Source organism: Vombatus ursinus, unplaced genomic scaffold (genome assembly GCF_900497805.2).
Source record: "Vombatus ursinus unplaced genomic scaffold, bare-nosed wombat genome assembly UNPS02011613.1, whole genome shotgun sequence".
NCBI classification, from domain to species: domain Eukaryota; kingdom Metazoa; phylum Chordata; class Mammalia; order Diprotodontia; family Vombatidae; genus Vombatus; species Vombatus ursinus.
The window spans coordinates 4,261,382-4,281,332 of NW_020951391.1; the positions used below are offsets into that span (position 1 = coordinate 4,261,382).

A 19,951-nucleotide genomic window follows, 5' to 3' on the forward strand; every position below is an offset into this window, starting at 1 on the left:
TAGCATAGTACCTGTCATGTATTAGTCACTTAATAAATGTTTATTGATTGATTCATTCTAAGCCCAGTGTTATATTCTCTAAACCAAGCTGCCTCCCAACTAAGTTCTGTTTCTCTCTTTGACATTTACTAGCTGTGTGGCCATGGACAGGTCACTTACCCTTTCACTGTTTCAGGAAATGTTTTAAGGATAGAACATGATCTGTCAGCTATCACTGGAGGGAGTCTCCTCACTGTTCCCTACATCATAAGTTCCCTACATCATAAAATCTCTGATCGGGGCAAAAAAAAAAAGTTGAATCAATAAATATTTATTAAACAACTACTATGTGCTAGGGCTTGTGAGAAGCCCTGGAGATACAAAAAAGTCAAAATTAATCCCTGCCCTCTAGGAGCTCACAATCTAATGGGGGAGACAATTTACAGATAGCTATGTACAAACAAGAGACAGACAGGATAAACTGTAGACAATCTCAGAGGGGAGGAACAAACATTAAAGAAAATTAGGGGCAGAGCCAAGATGGTGCAGTAAAAGCAGCAACCTAGATGAAGTCTCCCAACATTCCCCTCCAAACAACTTTAAAATAACTCCTCAAATCAGATTTTGGAGCCAAAAAAAGGTCAGAGTGAGTTATTTTTCTAGCCTAAGACAATTTAGGGGGTTGGCAAGAGAGATCTATTATGCCTGGGTGGGAGCCTTCCAGGAGCACAGGTAGAGAGAGAGTGCCAGTGGCATCCGTGACAGTTGTGGTGACAGGAGCAATAGCAGCAGCAGCTTTAGGAACTCTTAACTCGGTGGTGGAGGATGGGACAACTGGTCAGAAAGAGAATAGGGGGACTTGTTGTTGACATTGGGTCCAGCTGGCACTTATTAGCAGCTCTATTGCCCGTAAGCGGTTCTGGGTCACAGTTCCAAGGTGGAGAGGAATGCTTGTCATCTGTCGCAAACCAGTGAGGTCTTGGTTGCAATTCTAGAGTGGTGAAGAGCACTAGCACTTACAGTCTCAGGAAAGCAGGGGACCTGGTCACAGTTCCAGAGTTAAAAGAAATACTGTAGCTTGCAGCTACAGAGGTACAGGAACCCTTTCTGGGTAAAGACCAGAGTACAGCAGGAAAGCAGTAAAAAACAACAACAACAACAACAAAAACCTCTTTCCAGATTGTAGCACTTTGGAAGCACCAAAACCTTGTGGACCCCCAGAACTAACTCTGAAAACAGCAGGATGAAAAAATCTGAAGCTCCGCATACTCAGGGGAGCAGTGCCCAACTTTAACACAAAATTCAAAGTCAAGGAATAGGCTGGAAAACGAACAAACAGGAAAAAAAAAACAACTTAGCCACAAAAACCTACTATGGTGGCGGGGAAGATCAAGATAAAAACTAGGAAGACAACAATGTGAAAACAGCTATAAACACATCCTTAAAGAAAAATCCTAATTGGACCCAAGCCCAATAAGAATTCCCAAAAGAGTTAAAGAAAACGGTAAGAGTGATAGAGGAAAAACTGAGAAAAGAAATGAGAGTGATACGAGAAAATTTTGAAAAGAAAATGAACAGCTTGGTAAAAGAGGCACAAAAAACACCAAAATAACACCTTAAAAAAACTAGAATTGGTCTAATGGCAAAAGAGGCATAAAAATTCACTGAGGAAAACAACTCCTTAAAAAGCAGAATAGGTCAAATGGAAAAGGAGGTAGAAAAACTCACTGAAGAAAAGCAGATTTGGTCAAATAGAAAAAGGTATAAAAGTTCACTCAAGACAATAATTCCTTAAAAAGTAGAAGTGGGCAAATGGAAGCTAATGACTCCATTAACATAAAAAATTAATCAAAGTCAGAAGAAAAAATAGAAGAAAATGTGAAATATCTCATTGGACAAATAACTGACATGGAAAACAGATTGAGGAGAGATAATTTAAGAATTGTTGGTCAACCTGAAAGCCATGATAAAAAACAAAAGAGCCTAGACATCATATTTCAAGAAATTTTAAAGGAAATCTGTCCCAATATCTTAGATCCAGAGAGCAAAATAGAAATTGAAAGAATCCACCAATCACTTCCTGAAAGAGATCCCAAAATGAAAACTTTCAGGAAAATTATAGCCAAATTCTAGAACTCAAGGAGAAAATATTGCAAGCGGGTAGAAACAAACAATTCAAATATTATGGAATGATAGGATCACACAAGATTTGGCAGCTTCCACACTAAAGGATCTGAGAGCTTGGAATATGAGATTTTGCATATTTCACATATATAATTGATATCATTTTGCTTGCCTCCTCAGTGGGTAGAAGAGGTGTGAAAGGGAGGGAGAGAATTTGGAACTCAATTAAAAAAAAGAATGTTAAAAATTTTAAAAATTAAGGAGGATTGGAAAAATCTTGTTGAAGGTAGGATTTTAGTTGAGGCTTGGAGGAAGACAGTAAAGACAAGAGGCAGAGATGGGTGAGAGAGTTCCGGGCATATACAACAACCAATGAAGATGCAAACATAATGGAAGATGCTTTGTCTTGTGCAAATAACAACAAGGAAGCCAAGATTACTGCCTCGTAAAGCATAATGTGGGAAGTAAGAAGACTAAAAAGCTAGGATGGGACCAAATTATGAAGGTATTCCAAAACCAAAAATGAAATCTTTAGTTGATTAATCGAAGGATAGCTTCACATGAATGAGGACTTTTAATAGATGAACCTTAGAGAAACTTTATCTCCATTGAAGGGAATGTGGAGGAGTTGTGTAGTAGATCTCCCTAATTTGGGCAGGATTTCACCCAGACTATTCAAGATCGATATAAATATCCATTCTATTTTCAGTTTCAAGGGAAGGATTTTTCCAAACTTTAGCAATCTTTTTATTCCCCTACTGTTATGACATCATGTTGGATGATGAAGGGTCATGTGTGAAGAACTGCATGGAGGCCAGTGTGGCTAGATTGAAGAATAGATGGAACGGAGTAAAGAATGTGAAATGTGTCAGACACAACAGTGGAACCATAGTTAGGAGAGGATTAACAAACTGCTCCTATCTGTTTTAGGACAAAAGTATTGTTTTAGTCCCTGCTGTTTCCAAGTTCGTTAACATATCTGTCTGCCATTGGTTCTTACAGGTATGCAGGAGCAATGGAAAGACTGCAGGCAGAGACTGAACTTATTAATCGGGTAAATAGTACTTATCTTGTGCGACACAGGACCAAAGAGTCAGGAGAATACGCAATTAGCATTAAGTAAGTGGGCCAAGAACTTTTACAGAAATTACAAATTTCCTATGGTCATAATTGCTTAGATAGTCTGATATGTATTACACTGATGCTGAAAATGGGGGGAGGGGAATCTAATTATACCAATGGTAATGTATAGTCAGACAGTTCATTAATACATAAAAATATCTGTTAGAAAAAAAAACTGCAGTAAATGCTATGGGCTGCTAATTGGTATATTACACTTCTTTCATGTTCAAGCATTTTAATAAAAAAATGTGCTAGCAAATTCTAGCCATGAAAATTACTGCATGGTTCTTTTTCTGTATCTACATCCATTCTTAGTGGAGACTTGGGAAATGAATGTGGTTTAGCAACTGACTTAAAGATTGACTCCTTCTGTCATTTCTTTGTGGTCTTTTCCCTACCTCTAGATGCTGGCTGCATCTTCAGCCATATTCTAGTAGATGTATTTTGTTAATTAGCTGTCAACAATATATTGGCATAGGTATACATTTTGTCTTTGGAATTAATTCCTGTAATGTTATTGGGGCATGCCCTCTGGTAATTATTGATCTGGGCTGATTAAAAACACATTTATATTCATAAGTTATGCATTGCCCACAGGTACAATAACGAAGCAAAACACATCAAGATTTTAACAAGAGATGGCTTTTTCCACATTGCAGAAAATAGGAGATTTAAAAGTTTAATGGTAAGCATTGATTAGGTTCTTTCTCTTCAATGTGCAGTGCAGTCTCAATGTTAATTCTATACCTTCCCAGAAGTTTGGCATCCTGAAAAGTTATTAAAAGAGAAACATCTATTATTTTGCAATAGGTTCAGCCATATTTCAAGGTTTGGCTTCACAAAATGTTTATGGGAAGAGTTGAATTAAAAAAAAAACTTTCTTGCTTAAATATTTGGGGCATATCATTAATTTGCAACACATTTTCAATCTGTTTCTCCATCTTAAACATCCTGAGCATTCTATTCCATCCTCATCAGTTCATAGAATCAGAGAATGTTAGAGGTGGAGGGGACTTTACAGGACAATGTGGTTTCTATAGGATGAATGTTAGATTTAATTGGAGGACCAGAGTTCAAATCCCAACTGTGCTCTTTATTATCTGTGTGACCTTGGACAAGTGAAGTTAAACTTTTTGGACATCGATTTCCTAAATCTGTAAAATGAGTGGGTTGGATTAATTAGCCAGTCAGCAAACATTTATTAAGTATTTTATGCCATTATGTATGCTTACTATGTGTACTATGCCAAGTACTAAAGATACAGAGAAAGGCAAAAACAAGGACCTTATGTTCTAATGGGAGTGATTAACATGTAAATAACGAGCTGCATACAAAATACACATAGAGTAGATGGAAAGTAGGGCAGCAGCAGATAGAGTGTCGTTCCTGGAGTCAGGAACATTCATCTTCCTGAGTTCAAATCTGGTTTCAGAAACTTACTAGCTGCATGACTCTGGGCAAGTCACTTTTCCCTGTTGGCCTCAGTTTCCTCAGCTATAAAATGAACTGGAGGAGCAATGGCAAACCACTCCAGTATCTTTGTCAAGAAAACCTTGACATGAAAAGTCGGACACAACTGAAATGATTGAACAACAACAACAAAGATTGAATGTATTTCTAGAGGGGAAGGCATTAGCAGGTTGAGGGGAGACGGGGGAAGAAAGTCTTGTAGAAGGTGTGATTTGAGCTGAGTCTTGAAGATAGCCAGGAAAACCAAGGGGTGGAGGAGGTGAGATTGCAACTTTCTAGGCAGGGAGGACATCCAGTGCAACCACATGCGTCACATTTGAAGAACTACAAAGAGGTCAGTGCTGCTACACTGAAGAGCGGATGGAAGCGAGTAAAGGATATGAAACTGGAAAGGGAGGGAGGGACCCAATTCTGAGGAGCTATAAAGGCCAAACAGTATCTTGGAAGTATTTAAGGCCCCTTCTAGTTCCAGGTCTATGATTTTATGGTCCTCGGAGCTATGATCAATTTATACATTAGACTAGTCATCAAGTCCACTGCCTCACTTACTAGACGAGGAAAATCAGGTTCAGAGGGTAGCTTACCACATTCACATGGCTGGTTATTCAGTCAACAAGCATTTTAAAACTACCAGCTATGTGCCAGGCAATGTGCTAAGTATCTCTCCATTAGATTGTAAGCTCATTGAGAGCTGAGACTGTCTTTTGATTCTTTTTGTATTTTCAATGCCTGGAGCATGATAGACTTTTTTTTTTTTTAAGGGAAGCAACTGGGGTTAAGTGACTTGCCTAGAGTCACACAACAGCTAGGAAGTATTATGTGTCTGAGGTCGGATTTGAACTCAGGTCCTCCTGACTCCAGGGCCGGTGCTCTATCCACTGCACCACCTAGCTGCCCCTTGTGATAGACTTTTAATAAATGTTTATTGACTTATTGATTAAGCACTAGGGATACAAAGAAATGCAAGAAAAAAATACCCAGTCTTTGCTTTCAAAGAACTCAAATGGGGGAGACACGCAAAGACATTTAGGTACAAACAGGGTATATTCAGCATAAATTGGAGACAATCTCAGACAGAACTCATTAAAGTTAAGGAGGAATAGGAAAGACTTCTTGTAAAAGGTAGAACTTGAGCTAAGACTTAAAGAAAGCCAGGAAGCTAGGAGCTATAGTTGAAGAGGGAGAGAGTTCTAGGTGTAGGGGATGGTCCAGAGATGGAGTGTTCTATTTGAGCAACATCGGGGAGGTCAGTGTCACTGGGTTATAGAGTAATTCATAAAGTATGTGGTGGTGGGAATGGGGTGGTGGTGATGAAGTAATGTGTAAGAAGACTGGAAAGTTAGGAAGGGGGCAGTTTACGAAGGACTCTGAAAGCCAATATTTTATATTTGATCTTGGAGGCAATAGGGAGCTACTGGAGTTTATTGAAGAAGGGTGCGACATGGTCGGAATTAGGCCTTAAGAAGATCAATTGGACAGCTGAGTGGAGGATGGATTAGAGTGAGGAAAGATGTGAGACAGAGAAGACAATCAGCAGGCTACAGCAGTAGTCCAAGTGTGAGGTGATGAGAGCCTGAACCAAGGTGGTAATAGTGTCAAAAGAGGGAAGTCAGTGAGTTCATAGAGGTTAATAGTTAATAGTAAAGCAAAATTAGAAAACAGGCCTCCATGTTTTGTCTCTAGTGCCTTTCCTTGAGCTGTGCTATCTTTCGTAGGTATATACTTAGGGAATGTATATTGCTTTTATTAACAGCTTTAGTAACATATGATTAGATAGCTACTAAAGCTTTTTCCTTTTATAGCCCTTCTCTTGGTGATCCCGTCTATTTCTATAGCCTTAAATCTGATACATTCTAAACCTATGTCTGTACCTTTGATCTCTGCCCTGAGCTCAGGACCCATTTTTGCTGCCTATGGGGAATCTCCACTTGGATGTTTTGTTGACCCCTAACTTCTGGGCCGGAGGATGTCAGATGGGTCTTTAGAAGCCACCTAACCCAACTTAGACCTAAACCAGAGTCCTTTTTACATTATCCCCAACCAGTGGTCATTCAGGCTTCTTAGAATCTCTCTCTAAAATTGTGCTTGATCAGGAGTAATAATAGTTTATTCCTTCTGCCATAATATTGCTTTTATCTGTTATCTCCTTCTAGCCCTATTTCTATCAGCCTACTTTGTAATATCAAAACCTTAGAGCTGAAAGCAATCTTAGCAGTCATCTGGTTCAATTCCCTTACTTTACAGATGAGGAAATGGAGGCCCAGAATTGTGAAATGACTTTTCCTATGTCACAGTGCTAATCAATGGCAGAGCTGGATCCTGAAGGCAGTTCTTTTGACTGTTTGAATCTATTAGTTTTTCCTATGCCATGCTGACTCCCATTCTTGTAGGCCGCAGCAATGGCCTCTTGACCAGTCTCTCCATCTCCAGACTATTCTCTGATCTGTTCTCTACAAACTTCATAATCTAACATTCCAGGGCTTTTCATACTCTTAGCTCCTACCCAGCTTTGCTTCCTTATCTCATGCTATGCCTTTTCACGTTTGTGATAGATTAGTCAAATTGGACTATTCAATGTCACGTGAACACACCCCATACTTTCCTGACTCTGTGTCATTTCTGTGTCCTCTATCTGACATGCTTTCTCCCTACTCCTTCATCTCTTGAAATCCTACTTGTCTTTGAAGATCTAGCTTAAGTGACATCTCTTTATATTTCAAGGGCTGCTTTCAATGGAAGTTTATGAGGCCATTTGGATTTTTGAAATTAATTGATAAAGTATCTGAAACATACCATTAATTTGCAGCCCATTTTAATCTGTTTTTCTGTCTTCATTCTATGTCCTCTTCCTCACCCTAATCAGTTCATAAAATCAGAGAATGTTAGAGATGGAGAAGCTGAAGGAGGTGCTGTGATGTAAAAAAAAGAATGCTGCTAGGTGGTGCAGTGGATAAAGCACTAGCCCTGGAGGGAGGACCTGAGTTCAAATCTACCCTCAGAGACACTTACTAGCTGTGTGACCCTAGGCAAGTCACTTAATCTGATTACCTCCAGAAAAAGAAAAAAAAAAGAATGAATGAATGAATGAATGCTGTATGTACAAATGAGTAAATTGAGGTCACGACGTTGGATGACATTCATGACCACATGGGTAATATGGGAGCTAAAAAATGAACCCAGATCCAGGACCCTTTCCACAGTATCATGTTGTTTTTCAATAGTAAGCTAAGGGGTTATATCACCATCCTTGTTTCAACACCAACCTAGCAGGATTGTTGGGAGGGGAAAAAAATCCTTTGTAAGTCTTAAAATTCTATATAAAGCTGTGTTGTTACATCATTTTATAGTATTTTTAACAATTATGTGTATGTGTATTTGAGTGAGAAATCAGAGATAGGATTACAAATTTTCCTTTAGAAATGAATTCCTAATACCACTATCAAAATGAGACACATTTATTCTGAAATGATAAGACATTTGAAGAGAGTACCTCAGATGCATTTTTCATATTGTGCTAAGTATTTTGCATTGCATCATTATAGGTTACTTACTCAATATATCATTCATTGAAACATCGATCAAATGATACTTGCACAACACCCTTCCAGAAAACATCTAAAGCACTTTGCAAATAAGATTAAAGTCTAAACCGATTGTGGAAAGTTTCACAAATCACCCTGAAAATGTCCATAAATCTTCCTTCCTTCCTTCCTTCCTTCCTTCCTTCCTTCCTCCCTCCCTCCCTCCCTTCCTTTCTAGTTATCTATCTTCTGTCTATTTGTCTGCCTACTCCTTCTGTCTATTTGTCTTTTCAGTCTGTCATTCTTTCTTTCATGATTTTTTAAAAAAAGTCTAATTTCTTAAAGGGAAAGGTCACTGTTTGTAAACAAAAGTGAAAAGAAAATATGGAAAGGTTCAAGGGCAAATATGTCATTCTCTTAAGTCAAGGAGTGAAGGATAGGAAGCAAAAGATATGTTTTGAAATATTACTGCAGTTCAGAATCAGTAGCCAGACTCTAGCATCTTTAACTGCTGGAATTGACTTAGGTTTCCTCTGAGAATCTGGACCCTGATAAGGTTTCTAGCAGTAGAAGCTCTACAAGGAATGAAAACACTTGAGGGTGGTGGCAAGTGGATACACAAATACTGAATGACAGTCGCCCAGCTGGAAGATGAGAAAAGTGCGAGTGGGGGGGATCTCTACATCTCTGCCAGATGTATCAGCTTGAGCTGTAGACTGGAGAACTTCCTTGGACAGTAATGAGGCATCTCTACCTTGTAGCTAATATAGGCCTTGAAAGAAAGCTGCAGGGCTAAAGATTACTGCTAGGAGCGCAGGCTTTGAAAGTTTCAAAAAATAAAAATATTTTTTTAAAAATAACCTCCCATCAGAGAAGACAAACCAAGAGGATGAAAGGAAGCACAACTGGAAAGGGCCAATCAATATCTGCTTTCCGTTGTTTAGGTTCAACTCAGGAAAGATAGTCACCATCCAAGGTTGCCTATTATAAAATCGGTCATGCAGGGTTGATGTGGATTAATGGGTGTGGGATAAGGCTCCATCTGCATAAAATTCATCCACTATATAGGAAGTAGCAGAATCTCAGAGTTTAAATAACTCGCTACAGAAAAAACAGTAAAAAGCTAAAAATCACAGGTCAAAATGAGCTGTACTGATATTATATGTAATATGCATATATATGGCATAGATGTGCATGTGTATGTTTTATACCTATATCTCTGATCCTAGATATATATGTGTGTGTGCATGTGCATATATATATGTATATATGTAAAATACACATACATATATGTATAGATGTATGTATATATAATACACATTTGCTACTTGAGTTACTGTACATACTGAAAGTATTGTAAATTAAAAGTGACTCAAACAAGTTGAGGACACAAGAAGGGACGCTTGTCTTTCACATGCATTCCTGCTTCGACAGAACCATCTTTTCTAAGGCGTATCTCTCCTCTGGGATTTTAGAACAGCTCAGGTCCTGCAGTTAGTAACAAATGAACAAAGAAGCCCACATTTATTTTTCACCATTTATACTTGGTGATCCTTCATAGGGAGGGCACTACATATACCAGAGTGGGCTAAGAACTGACTTCAATCACAGTCTGGATAGCTAATGTTCTTTATGATCTTGGAGAAGACTCTGCGCCTCAGTATCTTCATCTGTAAAATGAGGGTGGTTGTAACTGACTTACCTTCCAGCCTTGCAGATGAGTTAAAAAGAAAACACTACCTTAAAGCCTGGAAAATCTCACCCATCATTTCCTATTTATTCATCCATGTAGGAGAGGCAGTGCATAATTTCATAGTGTCTTAGATCTAGTGCTAGAAGGTGCCTTGGAAGTAATTTCATTCAAACCCCTCATTTTTCAGATGATGAAACTGAGGTACAGGGAGATTAAGGGACATGCCCGAAGTTATTCAGGTAATAAATGTCAAAGGTCACACATGACCATGAGCATCACATAGTCATTATGAATCTGTTTCTTTATCTGCAAAATGAGGATAATAATGTCTTTATTATCTGGTTAGTCATTTTCAGTTATATCCAACTCTTAGTGACCCCATTTGAGGTTTTCTTGTCAGAGGTACTGGAGTGGTTTGCCATTTCCTTCTCCAGCTCATTTTACAGATGAGGAAACTAAGGCAAATGGGGTTTAAGTGACTTGTCCACAGTCACATAACTAGTAAAAGTCTGAGGCCAGATTTGAACTCAGAAAGACGAGTCTTTCTTACTCCAGACCTGGCACCCTATGCACTGCACCACCTAGCTGCCCACCTGTATTACCTACCTCATAGGATTGTTGTGAGGTTCAAAAAGGGCAAGGTGTTAAAGCAAATGTTAAAGCAACATATCAATGACCATTATTATGCCTCAGTTTCCTCATCTGTAAAATGAGAATATTAATAGCGCCTAAGTCTCAGTGTAACATGTTGTGTGGATCAAATTAGATAACCTGTAAAAAAGTGCTTTGCAAATTTCAAGGAAATATGTTTTTTTGTTTGTTTGTTTTTTTTACCATCGTCACCATCACCATCATTATCATCATCAACATTATTATCAGTCAACTATCCTTAAATATGGAGGCTATGTAATGACCATAAATTTGAGCTGTAATTTGGGGAGAATGGTAAAAGTCAAACACATTTCTAGAATCCTTTCCCATAATTAGCTGATTTCTCACAGAGAAATCTCTGTGAGACTCTCACAGAGAAACTTTCCTATGGAGAACAGATACAGAAGAGAAGGTAAATTGGCCTTCTATAAGAAAAAATACTTTTATTTCAAGGTGTAGGATCAACTTCTATGATTTTTTAAATAGTTTGATGTCAAGCATGTTCAATCAGAATCTTTGTTTTGTTGGTTTTTTTTTCTTAGTTGACTCCAGAGAAGTTTCTGATTCCATTACACACATATTAATATTGATCCATTTGTTATAGATGCCAGAAAATCCAGGTCCAAGTGGTGCTTCTAAGCCATCCTCATTGCCTGTTGCCTTGGTGACTAGAGTGACTGCTTCTCACTGCTTTTTTTGAAAATGAGAAAAGGGGTCACATGTGATAGGAAAAGGCCAGATTTTTGTTTTATTTCGTTTGTTTGTTATTTGTAGTATCCAGAAGTCAGTGACTGTTAAGACAAGTATGGGTTACACTGAGACACAGAGCCAAATAAAGATTTGGATCCAAGGAGATCCACCAACTTATTTTTACCCAACTAATTACATATGAAAAGATTTATTATATGAATAAGTCAAATACATTTATAGATGAACTTGAAATATCTTTGGCTCATAGATTCAGACTAAGAAGTCAGGCAGTCCAACCCTTCATTTTATATATGAGGAAACTGTGCCTCCATGAAATGAAATCATTTGTCCAAGGTCACACAGGTAGTAACTAGGCAGCATAATATTATGGAAGGAGCACAGGAGTGGGAGTGAACAGGCCTTAAGTCCATTAATTAATTAATCCAAAAGATTTTATTTTAGTAAGGGCCTGGCACTGTGTTAGATACAGGGGATAAAAATACAATAAATGAAACAATCCCTTTTCTACTAAACTGGTTGTATGGCCAAGGGTGAGTCACTTAAATTGGCTTTATGTCAATTTCCTAATCTGTATTATAGGGGTAATGATGTTGAAATTATGTGCTGCATGGGGTTCTCATAGGGATTCAATGAGTCGACGAATGTGATGATATGTCACATAACCATATATGGATGTCAGCTATTTTATGATTCCCTCCAGACTCAAAATTCCATTATTCCAGGAAGGTGATGTTGAGCTCAGTTCTTCTAACAAATATATAATGAACAATACTCTGTAATTAATATTTTTAAAAATAATTATGTTTAAGATGGATATAGTAATTTAGAGGCTCTTGTGATAATGGGTTTCAGGTTAGCTTTGAAATCTTTTTTTTTTTCTTTTCGAAAGGATGCAAGAATGCAGCTCCCTAACCATGTAGCATTTTCAAATTATAAGTATGTAATAACAATGCTTTGGAGTCATCACATGAATCAGCAACAGGATGCTCTTGCAAGTGCTGTACAAAAGTATAGCTAGTATCCTATTTGGATTCAAGTAAAGGACAACATTAAAATCAAATTAGAATTTACTTCTCAGCCTCCCTCTTGTAATGTATTAAGAGAAAAAAAAAGCTTCAGTGAAGCTTCGCATTTTGTATTCTTAATTACTGAAATTACTTTGAAGAGGATGAATCCAGAGGACCAAGAATGAAGCGTATTACCTACCCTCTGACACCGAGGTGATGAACACAGGACAGACTAAGAATTTGCGGGGTGGGGGGGGCATGACTGATGCAGACATTTGTTTTGCTTGATTATGAATATTTGTTACAAAGATTTTGTTTATTTTTTTTCAATGATTAGTGGGAAGGAGAGAAAATGGACTTTTGTTCATTGAAAAAAATTAAATGAAAAAGAGGATATATACTTTATATGTGTGTGTATACATACATACATACATGCATACATGCATTATCTTTTATATATACAAGTGTATTTATACACTAAACTTACACCTTGAGCTCAATTTTTACATATACACACTCTGGATCAGGTATGTTTGTATGTGTATGTATGTATGCACACACATGTGTACATAGTACATGCATATATGCACACAATATTTATACACATATGTGAGTGCACATATATGTATATGTATGTATAAATATACATACATTTATACCTAATCCAGAGTGTGTATATGCAAAAACTGAGCTCATGGTGCATACATATATGTGCATATAGACATACATATATGTATATGTGTACATACATGCATGTACACACATACATATTCCTAATCCAGAGTAGTATCTAGTAGGGGACTTATTCTGTGTTAGTTCAAAAAAACAAAAGCAGAATCAAATGGATAGAATTAGGTATAAGTTCAATGAAAAAAATTAACAACTAAAGTTGTCCAAAAATGGAATAGGCTTCTTGATTATGTTGAGAGCTTATCATCCTTCAGATGGTTCAAGCAGATGATAGATATCATGGATAGAATTTCTTTATTATGTAGCAGATTTTATTAAATTTTATTAAACCTCTGAAGTTCCTTCCAACCCAATTGAATGATGATGATGATGATGATGATAATGGACATCTATCAAGGTATTTTTAAACTTTGAAGGGCTGACACAGATTAGCTTAGAAGTAAGTTTGGTTTTAAAATTATTAAAAATACTAGATTATTGTTTTTCTTCTTTGAGGTTATTCTTTGCCTTGATTGTATGTTGAACACTGAAGACATGAATAGCTCAAGTTTACAGTAAATTAGTTGCCTCCCTGTTTACAGAATTTATTGTATTTTTACAGTATTTATTGTAATTATGGGATGAAATAATGAAATCAAGAGTGGTTTTTCCTTTGATTTTCTTTCCAACTGTATGTTCCTTGCGTTACATGTAGATGTAATGATCATCTAATAAGATGAGTTTCACTGGAAATATAAGTTCACTCACAAGCACAATGCTATTCCAATTAGGCCAGCTCTAATTTCTATAAAAATCTCTACTGGTATGTTTGACTGTTTCTTAGAATTTTAGTATGAAAGCTACCATTAGGAATGCCAGAATTCTAGGCTTCAGACATATTTAAGATTTCACTTTTAAAAGAAAATTGGAAGCAGTTGTATCCTTGACCCCAAGAAAATCATAGGTGCACAGGTGTTATGATTTGTGTTCTAAGACTTTCTCTTCAGAAGTCCAAGAATACTCTCAGGAGAGAATTTTTTTCTTTTTTTGCTTTTTGGTGAGGCAACTGGGGTTAAGTGACTTGCCCAGGGTCACACAGTTAGGAAGTGTTAAGTGTCTGAGGCTGGATTTGAACTCAGGTCCTCTGGACTCTTAGGCGGGAGCTCTATGCACTGCACCATCTAGCTGCCTCAAGAGAAGATTTCTTGAGCTTTGGTTCTGTGCATTTTGGGAATGAGGTTTCTTTCCCCCCCATCTTTTAGTAGAAAATGTAGGAAACTTGAAGTAGACATAGTTAGCAAGCAGCTGTATCCTTTTACATTTATTTAGGGGAAAAGTATTTAATAAAGAAGAGCAGTAATTGCTATGTTGAAATAAAAAATTGGTATAACTTCTGCTCATGCCCTCTATCCCATTGCCAAATAATGGGATCTGCTATATTCATTAGCAATGGGGTGGGGGTTTGGGCCTCCCATTATAAATGGTTAGAAGAGCTGGAACTGGTACTGGGTAGGTATCAGGCACATCCTCGCAGCTGGGGAGAGATTATCATTCACTTACTCTTCTATGTATTTATAAAGAGTTTGCATCATAGAGATTATCTTTATAAAGCATGTAATTGTGTGTCTGAGAAGTTGAATTGACTGAGAACAAAATTACCCTTATTTAAATTATCTTTGGTGCCTTTTTTTTTTTCTGAAAGGAACTTGTCGAATACTATAAGCATCATTCTCTTAAAGAAGGCTTCAGAACTTTAGATACTACTCTTCAGTTCCCTTACAAGGAGCCTGAAAATTCAGCTGGACAGAGGGGTAGTAGAGCAAGCAGCAACTGTGAGTATTGTAATTATAATTTAGAATACCATTAGTTGTCTCTTAAGGATTAAAGGCACAATAGCAGAGAACATCTTCATTCTGTAGTTTTGACAGATAACCAATTAATATGGTAATGCCTTGAGCTAGGACTTTTTTTCTGAAGCTAAGCAGAATCAGGTCTGCTAACAGGTTTATGAATGTGTCTAGCTATATATATATATATATATTTTTTTTTTATTTTTTTTTTTTGCTGCCAAATTTAAAATTATGTTCGTGCTTGGAAATCTATCAGAAATGTGCGTGGTATGTTAATTCAAAATCTATCCACTTTTCACTGACTTTTGTATTGGCCAAACTATTTCTAACTTAGACACAATGTTTATGGACATTGTGATGATTTTACGATGCTATTTGAATAAAGCTGACATGTAATTCTCCTGGCATTCCAACCAAGATAATTCCAACTATTGACCAATGGAAACTTTAGGTTATGTTAAAAGATTAAAGGATATGATCTCTGAAAGAAGGAGTTTGTTAACCAGATGCAAGGTTTGTTCTAAAAATCATTTAGAAAACACCTCTCAAAGTAGCATCATATGATAACAATGCAGAACATCTTAAAGGGTAGTATACACAATTGTATGCTTTTAAGTCAATAACACTTTTTCCCTCCCAGTTGAAGGCAACAGTCATTCCAAAATGTGATAAAAGATAGTGGTAAAATGAAGCTGGGAAAGATAGGTAATAGAATGGTTGGCAGAACTGGGATCTGAAAGATTTTGAGTTCCTGATACAGGAGTCTGAAAGTCAACAAGATGGAACTTAATAGGGATAAATGCAAAGTTCTTTACTCATATTAAAAATAAATGAAATTCATAAGCACAAAATGAGGGGGAAACTAGAACTCTTTTAATTCATGTAAAAATGACCCAAGATTTTTAGAAGAAGTTATATTTAATAGAAATCAACAGTGTGAATGAGCAGCCAACCCTAATGCCCCTCTACCTCAAAAAATATAGAATTAATAAAAGCATAGTGTCCATACATCAGGAGAGTGTTTCATATGGGTAGCCTTAACATGTTCAGAGAAAATGGAGAACGCTGCATTGGCTGTGGTAAAATTATGAAAGAAAATGGATATGAGTTACACCAACAGGCATATATAGGGATGTCCACACTGATGAGGTCATAGAGCCATTTGAGTATTTGTGTAGAGCAGGGGAACCTGCAGCCTCAAGGCCACATGTGGCCTTCTAGGTCCTTGGGTGTGGCTTTTTGACTGAGCCCAAATTCTGCAGAATAAATCCTTTTATTAAGGGGATTTGTTCAATGAAGTTCCTTCCTTCCTTCTCTCCTTTCTTCCTTTCTTCCCTTCTTCCTTCCTTCTTTCCTTCTATCCTCCCTCTGTCCCTCTCTCTTCCTCCCTCCCTCCCTCTCTCTCATTCATTTTCCCATCTATCCATCCATCTCACTACCATGCATTTCTAATCCTTTGCCAAGTCTTATTGTTTCTTCTACCAAAACATCTTTCACATACCACCACTTCTCTTTCCTCACATAGCCACCACCTTAGTTTACCCTTTCAAGGCTCACCTGGTCAATTTAGAGCCTGCAAATAAGTCTGCCTGCCTCAGATCTCTTCCCCTCTCCAATCCATCCTCCACATACCTATCAAAAGTGATCATTCTAAAAATATCTGACTATCTCACTCCCCTTCTCAATAGGCTTCAGTGACTCCCTATTACCTCCAGTAGCAAATACAAACCATACAACATTTGGCATTTAAATTCCTTACAACCTGTTCCAACCTACTTTTCTATGCTTAATAAACATTGTCTTCCTTCACGTAATCTATGGACTAACCAAGTTGGCCTTCTTATTTCCTTTCACACAACATTACATCTTTTGTGTTTATACTTTTGCATAGGCCAAGCCTCATATTCTCTTTCCTCATCTCCCCCTTTTAGGGTCCTATGTACCTTCAAGGCTCAGTTCATTGTCCCTTGCTGCATGAAGCCTCCTTTCTGGAACATGCCCCTCCCACCACACACACTCATAATGGCTAGTGTCTCTTTTATCCCCCAGAGAAGACCTTGTATTTGTGTGTGTGTATACATATGTACACATATACATATATACATATACACACATATATATAATATACTTAGATGTGTACATGTTATTTCTGTTAACAAAATGTAAATTCATTGAGGGCAAGGACTGTTTCATTTTTGACGCTGTATGCCCAGCACCTTTTAAAGTTTCTAGCTGATAGCAAACAATAAATACATGCTGTCCTCTAACCTGTATCCTAACTATATCCATCTATCCTCATCTGTCTATCCATCTGTCTATCTACCTACCTATCTATCTATCTATCTATCTACTTATCATTTATATATCTATATAAAACCATGTGTATGTAACATATAGAATATAGAGTTTAGGATGTATATGAGAATCATAAAATTTCAGGATTGGAAGGATCTAGAAAGGTTTGTACAGAATTAAAACTAGTGGGTTGGGTTGAGGTATGTACCATTGGAGGGAGTACCCATGAGCAAGATGAATTGAAATTCTGGTTCTAAGCTTAGAGCAACATGTAAAAAGAACTCCATGGTTTAGTGAAAGCTTTTTCCTGCTGCTTCCCATGAAATTTGCTGAACAATTTAGAATTCAGCATTATTTGGTGTTATCTTTTTTCCAATCCTTTTAATTTTTACCTGTTCAGGGGAACAAATGAATGCCATTTAAGACTCCGTTAGGATCCTTGGCTTATAAAAGGTGGGAACCTTTAGAAATGCTTGAAAAAGAAACTGTTTGCAGGATATTAATGTTGTCACATTATAGGAAATTGAAAAAAACAACAACAGACTATCTGTAGATTCTGATAGCACGAACAGAATCATTTATGTATGTAGTGTAGTAGAAGCACTTATGAACGTAATTTGTTACCTGATTGACAGACCCTTAGTTGATTCTTATTAGCAGTTCTCATCACAGTTGTCAAGAATGAATGATGAACATGTGGAACACTGAATGCTCTGACAGACAACCTAAGTTACAATAATAGTATAAGTGCCAATTAAAATTTAAAAAAGCATCCTTTTATTTGGGGGCAGTCTATTATCATTTCCCTTCAATTATAGGGCAGTTTATTCACACTCAGGGATTGTGTCCTTGAAAAGCTGTTTTTCTACTAATGTGTTTAGGAAATATCTGATAGTGTTGAGAATAAGCTGATCTATAATTTGTGAAATTGTCTATTGCCTTTTCTCTGCCCGCTTACAAGCCAGAGGAAGAAAGGCTGATGAAGGAGGCACAGACATGCACTCACGTTTGTTGAGAGCAAGGTATAAGCCCTATTAACAGACCCACAGGGCTGTCAAACAGCTACCTCCATCTCTGCAGTAATTTTCCTTAATAATCCTTCTGCTGAAATTTTCTAGCTATATTCACGGCTTTATATAAAGCTAAAGAGGGAGGAGACCACCTGAGGTGATCAGATGGCCTGTACTAGGTGAGCAGGTTTTGTTTCATGCTTATAATCAATCCCTGCTTTACCCTGATTCCAGTTAACATTTCTGGGCCTACATCTTCTCACCTGGAAAAAGAAGGGTTTGGAATACAATTTTAAGGTCCTTTCTAAATCTAAATGCTTTTAGGAATTTTGCTCACTTTTCCAGCTCATATTGTTGGATATTGTGATAGGACCAATATTTATCAGAAGTTATCCCCTTGCCACTTAACATCAGTTTAGACTAGTTTTTCCCTGAAAAGTGACAAAACAGTCCTTGGGACTTAATGGAGAGGGGGTTTGGGTAGAGAAGGAGGTTCCCAAGGCTCAAAGTACTTGACAACTTCCTGGTAGCCTTTGACCATATTGACCTGGCTTCCTGGTCACAGGCCCATCCACATGGGGCCTTGGCCCTTCAGATTTCCTTGCTGTCCTGAGGCTTCTGAGTGACAGCCCTGTGGCCCTGCTAACCAAATCTGTTTTTCTCAGGACAGGAGGGTAGCCACTAGCTAACAGTATCTTCATTGAAAATCCTTTCTATTCTGTGACTAAATAATCCTTTTTTTTATTAACTGTTGAATGACATATGAGGGCTTCATCTAACCAGAGTTGGGCTTGCCCCTAACAGTTGGTTTGCCAATCACTAGGTATACTATCTGGGGCTGGAGGAAGACTTGAGAAATGAGTCTTTATGGTCAGTGGTTTTCCCTTTGCTTGTTTTACTGAGACCAAAAAAAAGAAATCACTTTAAACATCCCTGCATAGCTTTAGAGAGACTCTGGGCAACCAACCAATTAAAATGAAAAATGTATCCTTTTATTTGGGGCAGTAGCACTTCCCTTCAGTTGTTTTTTTTTTTTTTTTTTAATGATGAAGCAGTTTTTAAGAAGTACTTCAAAACTCAATTGTAGAAGGCAAAAATATTATCAATCGGATGTTTAATGTCTATTATAGCTAACAGTTCATAATCACGATTAAAGCACAAACTCATGCAGTCCACGTATATAATGACCTTGGACCAGACCATGCTTCACATTGCACCCAGCTGATCCACACTGTCCAACTACCATAATCAAATCAACACTACTAGAAAGGCTTTGGGCTTGTCAGTGCCCTCCTGGAGGGTTCCACTCCCCACCCACTGTGGTTTCCTTCCCTTCCCTTGCTACTGATCCCCTTTAACGCGTTGCCCACTGAATTAGAATGTAGGCTCCCTGAGGGAAGAGATTGTCTTTGCTTTTGTTCTGTAGCAGTAGTATTAGGGGCAGCACTTGGCCTATAATAAGCACTTAATAAATGCTATTCATTCATTCAACCTAGCTCCTTCTATGGTAGTCCTACTCTGATGCTTCTTTATGTTCTGATTGTGATTCTTGGTTCCTGAAAGATCCCAAAGGAGGCCAAATTATTCAGGTCTTACTAAACTAGAAAAGCTTCAGGCATGTATGTGTGGTGGGATGTGGGATCTGAAAGGATATTTATTAAGCTCCTATTATGTGCCAGCCACTGAGCTAAGCACTTAACAAATATTGTCTTATTTGATCCTCACAACAACCTCATTTTACAGTGGAGAAAATTAAGGCAGACACAGAGTTCATTGGAGTACCCTACCTAGTAGGTACCCATACTACCTCGTAGTATGGGAGGTCAGATTTGAACTTGGGTCTTCCTGA

At 37.6% G+C, this 19,951-nt stretch overlaps 1 protein-coding gene across 1 annotated transcript in view; it reads left to right on the top strand.

Moving 5' to 3' along the window:
- The window catches only part of VAV3 (vav guanine nucleotide exchange factor 3), a 465,753-nt gene that overhangs the window by 430,045 nt on the left and 15,757 nt on the right, over window positions 1–19,951 (top strand). The window contains exons 23-25 of the mRNA XM_027856780.1: window positions 3,106–3,222; window positions 3,823–3,910; window positions 14,650–14,779. Coding sequence (XP_027712581.1) covers window positions 3,106–3,222; window positions 3,823–3,910; window positions 14,650–14,779 — 335 coding nt within the window. The remainder of the gene's footprint in view (window positions 1–3,105; window positions 3,223–3,822; window positions 3,911–14,649; window positions 14,780–19,951) is intronic.